At 45.9% G+C, this 12599-nt stretch overlaps 2 protein-coding genes across 2 annotated transcripts in view; one reads left to right on the top strand and one right to left on the bottom strand.

Annotated features, from left to right (window-relative positions):
* The window catches only part of PSTPIP2 (proline-serine-threonine phosphatase interacting protein 2), a 96683-nt gene extending 89723 nt beyond the window's left edge, over nucleotides 1-6960 (bottom strand). The window contains exon 1 of the mRNA XM_050767977.1: nucleotides 6703-6960. Coding sequence (XP_050623934.1) covers nucleotides 6703-6735 — 33 coding nt within the window. The 5' untranslated portion in view covers nucleotides 6736-6960. The remainder of the gene's footprint in view (nucleotides 1-6702) is intronic.
* Nucleotides 1-12599, top strand: part of HAUS1 (HAUS augmin like complex subunit 1) — a 983957-nt gene that overhangs the window by 917186 nt on the left and 54172 nt on the right. The gene's annotated exons all lie outside the window — the stretch shown is intronic.

Raw genomic sequence — 12599 nt, 5'->3', positions numbered from 1 at the left:
AACAGAGCAAGATTCCATCTAAAAAAAAAGGAAGGAAGGAAAGAAGAGAGACAGAAGGAAGCAAGGGAAGGAAGGCGGGCTTTAGGGGACATGAGATCTAGAAAACAGTGGCTCCAACTTAAGAGAGCACTAAAGGGAAGCTCAGGATGACAGCTGTGCAGCAGACCCAGAAAATAACCAGTCCAGATTGGAACAGGGGATGGAGGGCTCCAGGAAGGGGATCGCCATAGGAGGATGCAGGTGGAAATGATTTTTATAAATACTTGATATGCTGGTGCATGAAAAAAATGAGAGAGATAAAGAAGAGGGCTACAATCAAGATAGCCTACAATAAAGGTAGTAAATGCCACCAAGAGAAAAAAAAAGGCAGATAAAAGTTCAGGAAAAGTAAGAATAGAGATGTGATTATAGTGTACTTAGCTTTGAATAAAACAATCTATATGCTGTGACAATGTAAACTGATTATTTGGTTCAAAACAGTGCTATTTATTTTTAATTATTCAGGGAAAATATACACATCCACTTATCTATTGAGAGACTTACAACAAATGGGGTTTAACACTGGGGAATCCAAGTAAAGGTTGTATGTGAATTCTTTATACCCTTGAGATTTCTGTAACTTTTAAATTCTAAATAAAAAACTAAAACTAGTAATATAATTATATAGGGAAGCGGAAGTGGTGATATAAAAGAGCTAAATCCTCCACTGTAGTAGTAAATCAGTGTATAATGTTCAAAATTGCTCTATCAAGAAAGAGAAGTATAATCACATTATTTTATATCATTTTATGAAGTGGTGGTAACCACTAGAAGAAAGAGCTAAGAGTTTCTACATAAAGATGTTGAGAAAAGCTGGAGGCAAATGGGGTAGGTGAAGAAAAAATACTGTTTTTTACCACAAGGCTTTTAGAAATATTGGGATTTTTTTTCTTTTCTTTTTTTTTTTTTTTTTTTTTTTTTGAGACAGTCTCACTCTATCGCCCAGGCTGAAATGCAATGGCACAATCTCAGCTCACTGCAACATCCACCACCTGGGCTCAAACCATCCTCCCATCTCAGCTCCCGAGGTGCATCCCACCCATGCCTGGCTAATTTTTGTATTTTTGGTAGAGACAGGGTTTCGCCATGTTACCCAGGCTGGTCTCGAACTCCTAGGCTCAAGCAATCTGCCCACCTCAGCTTCCCAAAGTTCTGGGATTACAGGTACCACCATGCCCAGCCAATATTTGGATTTTTATAGTATGTGCTTTAGTTACTTTGATTTTAAAACAAAAACAAAAACAAAAACAAACTTTTATGTTAACTTTTCTCATCCAAAAAGGCTCTATGTCCAGATTTTGTTTTAAGTACTTTTTTCATGCTTTTTTATTTCTTTTTTTTTTTTGAAATGAAGTCTCACTTTGTCCCCCAGGTTGGGGTGCAGTGGCACCATCTCAGCTCACTGCAACCTCTGCCTCCCAGGTTCAAGTGATTCTCCTGCCTCAGCCTCCAGAGCAGCTGGGATTACAGGTACCCACCACCATGCCCAGCTAATTTTGTATTTTTAGTAGAGACAGGGTTTCACTATGTTGGCCAGGCTGGTCTCAAAGTCCTGAGCTCAGGTGATCTGCTCACCTCGGCTTCCCAAAGTGCTGGGATTATAGGCGTGAGCCACCGCGCCAGGCCATTTCATGCATCTTGTATATATTTCTTTTTTAAAATCTGACCAATGGATTCATGTCACATGTTAATGTATTACAATAAGAATTTTTTTATTTTCTTTAAAAAATAGGTCCTATGCCTCTCTTATTAAATGTTTAAGATAAACAAGAGAAAAGGTTTTTGACGGCCGGGCGCAGTGGCTCATGCCTGTAATTCCAGCACTTTAGGAGGCTGAGGTGGGTGGATCACTTGAGGTCAGGAGTTTGAGACCAGCTTAGCCAACATAGTGAAACCCCGTCTCTACTAAAAATACAAAAACTAGCCGGGTGTGTTGGCACATGCCTGTAACCCCAGCTACTTGGGAGGCTGAGGCAGGAGAGTCACTTGAACCTGGGAGGTGGAAGTTGCAGTGAGCGGAGATTGTGCCATTGCACTCTAGCCTGGGCGACAGAGTGAGACTCCATCTCAAAAAAAAAAAAAAAAAAAAAAAAGGGATTTTTGACAATTATTTTAAAGCTAGCTCCCTCCTGCTGCTCTATGAAGAATGTATGGGAGAGTGGGTAATTGTTCATGACTCTATCTTTCTATCTTGCCTTTTGCCACTAGGCAAGACAATAGGAAATAGCCCTCCTGGTATGTTTCTAGGGACCAGATTGTCAAATTAAATTTGGCCTAAAGCTGCCTCCATAAATAGCAAGCCACAACCTAACTTAGTGTGTAAACAAACCGTAACCTAACTAAGAGTATATTCTTGTAACAAGTAGCTGGGTCTCTGCCAATCATAACAGGGGAGCTTTCAGCCAATCCCAGGCTGCAGACTGCCCAGTCAAGTCCAAATAAGGCAACCACCCAGCTGTAACCAATCAGGCTATTTCTGTATCACCTCCTTTTTCTGTCTGTAAGTATTGCCTGCCCACTCTTGCCTTGTGGAGGTCTCTGAACCTTTACTGGTTCAGGGTGCTGCCTGACTCATGAATACTTTCTTTGCTCAGATAAACTCTGCTAAATTTAACTAGCGTGAAGTTTTTCTTTTCATAAAATCCAAGAGAGTATTTAAAAATAACAGCAACAACCTAAACATTGTACAAAATACACTATGGGGTTAGCATGGAGAGCCTGTGGTGTTAACCTGTATTCTTTATTTATTTATTCTTTAAAGCAGCCTCCTATATTTATCTAGAGCACTGTACAGTCAGCTCTCCATATCTGCATCCATGGATTCAATCAACCACAGATGAAAAATAATCCAAAAATTAAAAAATAAAAATATAACAATTAAAAAATACGAATAAAAAAATACAGTGTAAACAACTATTTACATATCATTAACATTGTATTAGGTATTATAAGCAATTTGGAGAATATTTAAAGTATACAGGAAGATGTGTGTAGGTTATATGTGTGTAAGCCAGGCATAGTGGCTTACACCTCTTTTTTTTTGAGATAGAGTCTCGCTGTGTCACCCAGGCTGGAGTGCAGTGGCATGATCTCGGCTCACCACAAGCTCTGCCTCCCAAGTTCATACCATTCTCCTGCCTCAGCCTCCTGAGTAGCTGGGACTACAGGTGCCCGCCACCACGCCTGGCTAATTTTTTTGTATTTTTAGTAGAGACAGGGTTTCACCGTGTTAGCCAGGATGGTCTCGATCTCCTGACCTCGTGAGATCTGCCTGCCTCGGCCTCCCAAAGTGTTGGGATTACAGGCATGAGCCACCGCGCCCGGCCAGCTTACACCTCTTATCTCAGCACTTTGGGAGGCCAAGGCAAGAGGACAGCTTGAGGCCAGGAGTTTGAAACCAGCCTGGCCAATGTAGCAAGACCTAATCTCTATTTTGAAAAAGATAAAAGAAAAGAAAGGACTTGAATGTCCATGAATTTTGGTACCTGCAAGGGAGTCCTAGAACCAATCCCCTGCAGATACCAAGAGATGACTGTATAGAGAAAAGCCATTGAGCAAAGCCAGATACAACATCAGTTCAAACTCTGCTGAGGCTCCAGAATGACAAGATTCCAATCTGGTCAAAGGTTTGGATGAGAGAGACAGCCCCATGTTGACAGCAGGGCAATGAGCCAGTTCAGACAGCCCCAAGACTCGCCCTAGTCAATCCCAGGGAGAGAGAAGCCCTGCCCACTACAGGAACAGGGTTGCTGAAACAGCAACTAGGAAGCTGGTCTACACCAAGAACCTTGGGAATCAGGAAGGTCCAGGAAAAATAAGTATCTACAGGAGGTTCAGGGACGATTTGGACCTCACACCCAAGTGAAGAGGCTGGAAATCCCCAGGGGTGAAAGAACACTGCTTTCATCTACCCCTTCCAGAACAGGTCCTACTGTCACCCGTGCACACCCATATCTGAAGGACACTGGTGTCTGATCATCCCAAAACTGGAATTTCTCTCATTGTGGCCTAGCTGTTTCCCTGGATCTTTGGAAATCATGGTCACTGTCTTATTCTGACAAGGTACAATCAAAGTTAACCAAGAGAAAGTATACAGCACCGCTTAACCAAAGTGCCACAAAGGGAAGGGTGGGAGAGAAACAACACACAGGTGTGCACCAATAGCAGGCAAATTCACCTGGGGCCAATCCTAGTTTTACTCATTTATTTTAAAATGAGTTTTAGAGACCCCTGTCTCCTTAGTAGCTGGGACTACAGGTGCATGCCAGCTCCAATCCCAGTTTTAAACACTGATTATTCTCTTTCGAAGCAGATTCATCGAAGGTTTCCTTAAATAAACATTTTCATGAAGCATTTAAATACATTCATTTATGAAGTGTGTGTTGACTCATACCTTTTCAGGAACACGTACAAACAGGTTTGACCACAGTCCTCTCACCTTCCTTGGAATGTCCCTCTCTTGGGCCTGTGATAGCTCTTTCCTGGTTGTATCCCTTCACCCCTTTTTCTATTTCTCTGTCCCCTTTCTCCTCCTTCATCAATAGAGGCATTCACTAAGAGAGCTTCTTTGTGGACTTCCGATCTCTTCATTCTTTCTCCTTGAATAACCATCACTCACTTCTTTCACTTGTCACCTCTGCTGCTGATAATAATAGCTGGCAACTATAGGTGCTCTCTGTGTGTCAAGTACGGTACTAAACTCTCAAGTTTAATCCTCCCAACAGTCCTATGGAGTAGACACTGTTATTATCCGCATTTTTATGTACGGAAAAACTGAGGCTTGGGGGTGGAAGCAGGCTGCCCAGGGTCACCTAGCTAGTAAGGGGCAGAACTGGATTCAAACCCGGGCAGCCCACCTCAGAGGCTTCATACTGTTAGGTGAGCTCTCAAAACTGGACATCCTTCCCAAGGTGCGGGGCCATCTCCACCAGCCCCTCAAACCCGGCATGTCACCCACCAGACATCAGAGAGTCCTCACTGACATGTTTTACTGGCTGTGCAGATATTAAAATACTACAAACTCTGCAGCCTGGAACCCTGTCTTCACCCTGTCACCCTCTCCACTAAGACCTCCCCATATCCAGCATCCCTGGCATGGGGCTGAGAGGTGGAGGCTGGTGGGAAGGGGCTTAGCACCCTCCTGGCCTTGGTCTTGCCAGTGCTACAACTATGGCTAAATACTGAGGATTGTGTTGTTTGGTTGGGTTTGTTTGTTTGTTTGTTTTTGAGACAAGGTTTCACTCTGTCATCCAGGCTGGGGTGCAGTGATGTGATCATAGCTCACTGGAACCTCAAACTCCTGGCCTCAAGCAATCCTCTTGCCTCAGCCTCCCAAGTGGCTGTATCTACAGGCACGCACCACCATGCACAGCTAATTTTTAAGATATTTTTGGAAAGACAGAGTCTGGTTATGTTGTCCAGGGTGGTCTCAAACTCCTGGCCTCAAGCAATCCTCCTACCTCGGCCTCCCAAAGTGCTGGGATTACGGGCAAGAGCCACTGTGCCTGAACTACATACTATTAGTATCACATCTGCCTCCTTCTCCTTCTGTCTCCACAAACCAGTTCCTCTGCTGACTTCCTTATTTCTGGGGCCCACATCTCATTCCCCAGATTGCATTATACAGAGCCTTTTTCCCACAGTGCCTGCCATGGGACTCCACCGTCCTCCATTCTACCTGAAAAACTCGCAGGCCTCTTGTGAGAGCCAGCTGTGGTGCCCTTGGTTCCTCTGTGAGGCTGCCACCACCCTGCACCCTAGGGTGAGCAGTGCCCCAGGAGGACCTCACAAACTCCAGTGAACGGACTCACAGGCAGAGTCTAAACTGTGTCCCTGAGGTCCCCAGGCAGGTTTCTCTACCCTGCCGCCCATGTAGGGTAGAGGGACCATCTAGGCAGCTGTGAAGCTACCTGGGTGGGAGGCAAGCAGGAGCCTACATAAGGAGTCAGGGCCCCTTGGCAGCTGTGGGCAATTTTGAGGTGTGCGGCCTCCTGCTCTTGTCTTAAAGGGATGAGGACAGCTCCTCTGAATGAGGGGGCATGGACCTTGAGGGGCACCTGGGGAGTGAGAGGACAGAGGGAAGAGGACTGGACAGAGGAGGGGGACAGGCAGACCTGCTTCCTCCAGGCTGGGCTGGCCCTACCGGGCTGGGGTACCCCCTGCAGCTCATAGGGTCTCCCACACCATCAGCCCACTGTGGGACCTGGAACGGATGGGCTGGGGCAATGGCTTGGGGAGGGAACTCAGGAAACAGGGCTGTCGGACAGGGCAAGCTCCAGCAAAGGGAAGCCCTCTACGCTGTACGTTTCCTGAAAAAGAAGATCCCGGGGGACAGCTGCTGCTGTCAACCCGGCAAAGCTCACAAGCCCCCACACCAGATTCCCAAATCCTCTCATGGCTCAGCTCCAGGGGCCGGCAGAGACTGTCCCTGGACGGGTCTCGCCTCCCTAAGGGTCTCTTCTTCGCTTGTGAGAGGAGGGGTTGATATCCTGACTCTAAGGTGTCCCGGCTCTCTGTGTCCTCAGGAGCACGTGCTGCTGGGGGCGCGGGCGGCAGAGGGTGGGCCCTGGAGTCCGAGCCCCCGGGACTCGCGGGCACGCGCGCTGGCCTCCCGCCCGGGCCGGGCCCAGAGCCCCGCGATCCGCTGTCGGCCCCGCAACTTACCCAAAAGTTTCCCTTGAACAGCGAGCGCGTCATCGCGGCGAGAGTGGGGGCGCAGAGGAGAGCCGGGCCGCAGGTGGCACCGCGTGGGGAGGCCTGACTGCCACTGCCCGCTGCCCCGCAGGCTCAACTTCGGCGTTCCACACTCGCGCAGGGAAGCCGCCCCCGGGTCCTAAACCACTCCCGATTGCGATAGCCGCGGTCTGCGCTCTGCGCTCCCCGCGCGGGACCTGGGCGGGACCCGTGGCGCTCACCCGGCCAGGGGCTGCAGCCAGCGCCGGGACCCAGGCCCATTTAAAGCCCCACAGCGTCAGGCGACGATCAATATATCAGCCCGAAGCTAGCTGCCTCCTCCTGGAAGCCTTTGAGGATTGGAAATAACTGGTCCTGGCTTGGGCTCCTGCGCACAAGACCCCCTGGACCGAATGAAATCCAGGCTCTGCGGGGTGATAGAAGGGATCTGATCAGATGGTGGTCGCAAGGACCCGGTGTAAGCTCCAGAAGGCCTGGGAGCCCACAACGCCCGCAGTTGCTAAAGGTGTAGACGCCTTGGCGTCACGGCGGGTCACGGCGGGCCCCACCGGCACCTGCTGCAGATCTTCCCCTGGGGCACGTTTCATTTTTTATTTTACTTTTTGATGTTGCAGGTGTTTTTAATGAATGGGGTCACGTTTTAGTCTAAAATGTCATGGAGAGGTCATCGCTGCTGTTTCCCCTTGACTCTGGTTACTTTGTGGTGTCCTAACAGGACCTCCAGGAGCTTAGCTGCTCTCTGACTCCCGACCCTTCCCTGCCCATTCCACCCCAGCAAGAGGGGCCCAAGATTCCTTCTTCTCCCTCCACTCTTCCACCCTCACAAATAAAACCCCTCTCTGGCCGGGCGCGGTGGCTCAAGCCTGTAATCCCAGCACTTTGGGAGGCCGAGACGGGCGGATCACGAGGTCAGGAGTTCGAGACCATCCTGGCTAACACGGTGAAACCCCGTCTCTACTAAAAAATACAAAAAACTAGCCGGGCGAGGTGGCGGGCGCCTGTAGTCCCGGCTACTTGGGAGGCTGAGGCAGGAGAATGGCGTAAAAACCCGGGAGGCAGAGCTTGCAGTGAGCTGAGATCCGGCCACTGCACTCCAGCCTGGGCGACACAGCGAGACTCCGTCTCAAAAAAAAAAAAAAAAAAAAAAAAAAAAAAAAAAAAAAAAAACCCTCTCTGCATTGTATTAGATTGGTACAAAAGTAATTGCGGTTTTTGCCATTACTTTTAATAGTAATGCAGGGCTTATGACAAAGTACTCCCTGGTATGACAGGCCCCAAGCCCAACCTGAGGCCCAGAGGGGTTGAATGACTTGCCCAAGATCACAGTTTATTTAAGGGATGAAGAGCTCAAGGTTAGAGCTCTGCCCTTCTAAACAGAGGCAAAGACAGACATCCTTCCTGGGGCAGATCCATCCCGGACAGAGGAATAGGTGCTCAAGGAGGGGAGGATAAAGGTCAAGGTTGCCAAGACTGGCACCAGCCCAGCCTGGAGAAGCAAGCGTTCACCCCTGGAGCAGGTTCTAGTTACGCCCAGACACAGTGAAAGGGCAATTGCTAGAGTGATGTGAAGCACCTCGAACAAGTTCTGCTCCATAATACTGCCGCCAGCGCCACTCAGATGAACTCCCAATAAAGTCATCCACAACTGCAAAGACGGAGAGGTGGCTTCCAGCCACCAAGCATCTCCAAGGGATGCATTCATTTACCTACTTGCTCATATCCTTTGAAAGCAGTGAGGTTAGAAGGAAGGCAGAGAAGCCTGGCAGAACCATCAAGGGGCAGCAGAGGACATGGTAGGCAGTAGGAATCTTGGCTTAACTGCAGAGGTAAGAAATGGCACTAACTGGGGACACAGAAGCGGGACAGTTGGAGACACCACTAAGGTTTTTCCTAGAAGTTTTAAATATTCTGGAAAATAGTTTAGATGCAATTCTAATTGTCACATTTTCATGTTTAATACATGTATAATTGTTAAGTTATTAGAACGTTTCACAAGCTCTCACAGTACATTGTGCTTGATTTTCGCGACTCAGACCCTAAGCTCCCTGAATTTTAACTCGCTTCCGCCATCTGGTGACAAAGTTTGTAATTGTAAATGGTCATCCTCGCTGCTGGAAAATACTCTTCATTCCTCAAACATTTAAGTTCATCTCTGGGGCAGGTATTGTGAGTAAAAAGACAAAGTGTGTGCTATATCCAAGGGGTATATTTAGGATATTTTACTAAATTCTATGGTTTGAATGTTGCCCCCTCCAAGAATTCTTGTTGAAACTTAATCTGAAATGAGACAGTTTTGAGAGAGATAGGGTCTTTAAGAGGCGATTGGGTCACGAGGGCCACTAGTCCCATTCATGGATTAATGGGTTAGTAGATTAATGGATTATCAGGGGATGAAACCAGTGGCTTTATACTTTACAAGAAGAGGAATAGATGGTTGGGTGCAGTGGCTCATGCCTGTAATCCCCGCACTTTGGGAGGCTGAGGCAGGTGGATCACCTGAGGTCAGGAGTTCAAGACCAGGCAGGCCAACATGATGTAACCCCATCTCTACTAAAAATACAAAATTAGCCAGCGTGGTGGCACACGCCTGTAGTCCCAGCTACTTGGGAGGCTGAGACAGGAGAATCACTTGAACCCAGGAGGCGTAGGCTACAGTGAGCCAAGACCGCGCTACTGCACTCCAGCCTGGGCGAGACAGAGTGAGACATCATCTAAAAAAAAAAAGAAGAAGAAGAAGAAGAAGAAGAGGAAGAGAGGCCTGAGCTAGCATGATCAACCCCCTTGCCACGTTATGCCCTGTGCCACAGAGTCCCCACCAGCAAGAAGGCCCTCACAAATGCAGCTCCTCAACCTTGAACTTTTCAGCCTTCATAACTGTAAGAAACAAATTGTTTTCCTTTATAAACTACCCAATGTCAGATACTCTGTTATAAGCAACAGAAAACGTATTAAGACATTAACAAAGTTAAACAATATTATTATAGCAATTATGAAATTATTTAATACATTTAAGACAAATAATACATTTAAGATAATCACTGTATTTTGGCATAATCTCTTTCAACAATATATATTTGCATGAGTAAGTTCTTATTGTATATAAAATGTTGAGTCTAGCTTTTTTAACTTAATATTTCATAAGTATTTTCTAAAATCACTAAATATATTTTTTCTAACAAAAAGTTTGATAGAACATAGGGCTGGCCACTTTATAAGCAGACAATCTTGCATGTAAAAATTGAAAATCTCTGTGAAGGGCTGGGTGGGGTGGCTCACACCTGTAATCCCAGCACTTTGGGAGGCCGAGGTGGGCAGATCACTTGAGGTCAGGAGTTCAAGACCAGCCTGGCCAACATGGTGAAACCCTGTCTCTACAAAAAAATACAAAACTTAGCCGGGCAGACGTGGCACAGCGCCTGTAATCCCCCCTACTTGGGAGGCTGAGCCAGGAGAATCACTTAAGCCTGGGAGGTAGAGGTTGCAGTGAGCCAAGTTTGCACCACTGCACTCCAGCCCGGGTGACAGAGCGAGACTCCATCTCAAAATAAAATAAAATAAAAATATCGGTGAAGAGAAATTTGGCCATGTGATCAAAATGTAAAATGCCCCTACCTTTTGACCCAATGAGTCCATGTCAAAAAACCTACCGTTCAAGTATATTCTTACATATGCAAAGTAAAATATAATACAGTTATTCATAGCAGTGTGGTTATTTTGGAAAAATATACTTGAAATAATTAATGTCCATCCATGGATTACTAGCTCAATATATTGTCATATATTGATCCAACGAAGTCATATTTAGGCATAAAAATTGAGGAAGCTCTTTGCGTATTGGTATGGAACAATCATCAGATATATTAATAAGTAAAAAACAAAAGGCAAAACAAGCTATGACTAGAGTGAGAAGAAAAAAGAACACACACACACTTTCAATGGTCCCCTCTGAAGTGGGGGTCTGGGGCCTGAGAGATAGGAGAAAGAGAGCAGAAGAGAGCCCTACTTTTCATCCCATGCCCTTCTGGACCTTAGAATTTATACTCTGTGAGTTTATTATAAACCCAAAGAAAACTCATCAATATCATTTTTAATTTTTGCATAACTTCCCATCAAGCAGATATACCAATATGTACTTAGCATTTCCCTAATGCTTTTGGAAATATTACTGTGATAAATATCTTTTATACAAATCATTGTTAAAACTACTCACAGTGGAGGCCAGGTGCAGTGGCTCATGCCTATAATCCCAGCATTTTGGGAGGCTGAGGTGGGTGGATCATTTGAGGTCAGGAGTTTGAGACCAGCCTGGCCAACATGGTGAAACCCTGCCTCTCCTAAAAATGCAAAAATTAGCTAGGTGTGGTGGTGGGCACCTGTGATCCCAGCTACTTGGGAGTCTGAGGCAGGAGAATCGCTTGAACCTGGGAGGCGGAGGTTGCAGCGAGCTGAGATCATGCCACTGCACTGCAGCCTGGGTGACAGAGTGAGACTACATCTCAAAAAAAAAAAAAAAAGAAAGAAAATTACTCATAGTGGAATTACAGGTTAAAGAATATAAATATTTTTAAGGTTCTTGAAATATATTACCAAATAGTTTTCCACAAAAGTTGTTTCAGTCTATACTCTCAGTAGTGTACAATGGTGTCCCTGCCTTTCCAGAAACATTGGATAACATCATTCATAATCCTTGTTATATGATCATGGAAACGTTCTAGTGCTGTAAATTTGCATGGTTTTTATCACTACTTGATCAGGTTTTTCATATGCATGTTTTTTCAGGCTATGCCATCTTTTGGGAATTGTCCTTGTCCTTTGTCCAAATTTATCTCTAGAAGTTTTGTTAGTTTTCTTTTTTTTTTTTTTAAAGCCAATCAAATTTAGTAGTGGGGGACTGTACATCAACTTTAGTGACAATAATATTAATAAGCTCTGATAATCCACTACCATTGGACCAGTGAAAAGTCGTGTTCCTTTTTTTTTTTTAACCAATTTGCCATTTTTGTTGCAAACATGTCTTGCTCTGTATTTCACGGCCTAGCACGCTATCTAGCACATCATAGGTGCTCAATAAACATTGATTTAACTGAATTAAATTAATTTGTATTTAATTAGATTTTGCGGGGCCCAGTTTTCATGTTTATACAACTCTATGTATTGACGTCCTCTGTCATTTTTTCCATTGCTTCTTTTGTTTAAAATCCCTTCCCCATCCAGGATCAGTGCAACACAGATGTGACTTGGAAGAACCTCGGAGCAGTCCAACCTATCTCGTAGTTACAAGGACTTGCTGACTTCAAAAAGTAAGAAATCATCCCACCCAACCTGTACTCATTACCTACCGCTGCAAAATACATTACTTCAGAAATTGCAGCTTAAAACAAGAAACATTTATTATTGCCCACAGTTTCTCAGGGCTAGGGATTTTACAACTGTGTGAGTCTGGCTCAGGGTAACTCATGAAGTGGTAGGCAGGCTGTCAGTGGGGCTGCAGTAGGCCTGAGCCCCACCAGGAACTGGAGAATCCGTTTCGAGCTAATTCCTGTGGTTGTCTGCAGCTGCTTGCTGGCTGTTTGCCTAAGGTAAACGTCATAGTGGCATGGGCTTTGTCATAAAGCTGCTCACAACATGGCAACCTGCCTTCCCCAGAGCAAGGGATCTGAGAGAGAAGGAAACTCAGGCAGAGGCCATGTTATTTTTACAACCTAATCTCGGAGCCCTATTTCAGGCCATGTCACCAAGTGGCAGGAGTTCCTACCTAACCCAGACCCCAACCCTGGGTCTGAATGGAGATTCCCATGCAACTCAGATCTGTGAGGCACTGCTGTGTCTCCTCTCTGCCCATCAGTGGTCACCTACGCACAGCATTA

Source organism: Macaca thibetana, chromosome 18, assembly GCF_024542745.1.
Source record: "Macaca thibetana thibetana isolate TM-01 chromosome 18, ASM2454274v1, whole genome shotgun sequence".
In the NCBI taxonomy this organism is placed as follows: domain Eukaryota; kingdom Metazoa; phylum Chordata; class Mammalia; order Primates; family Cercopithecidae; genus Macaca; species Macaca thibetana.
Note: the sequence above shows the minus strand (reverse complement) of the source record. Positions and strands in the feature narration are given on the sequence as shown.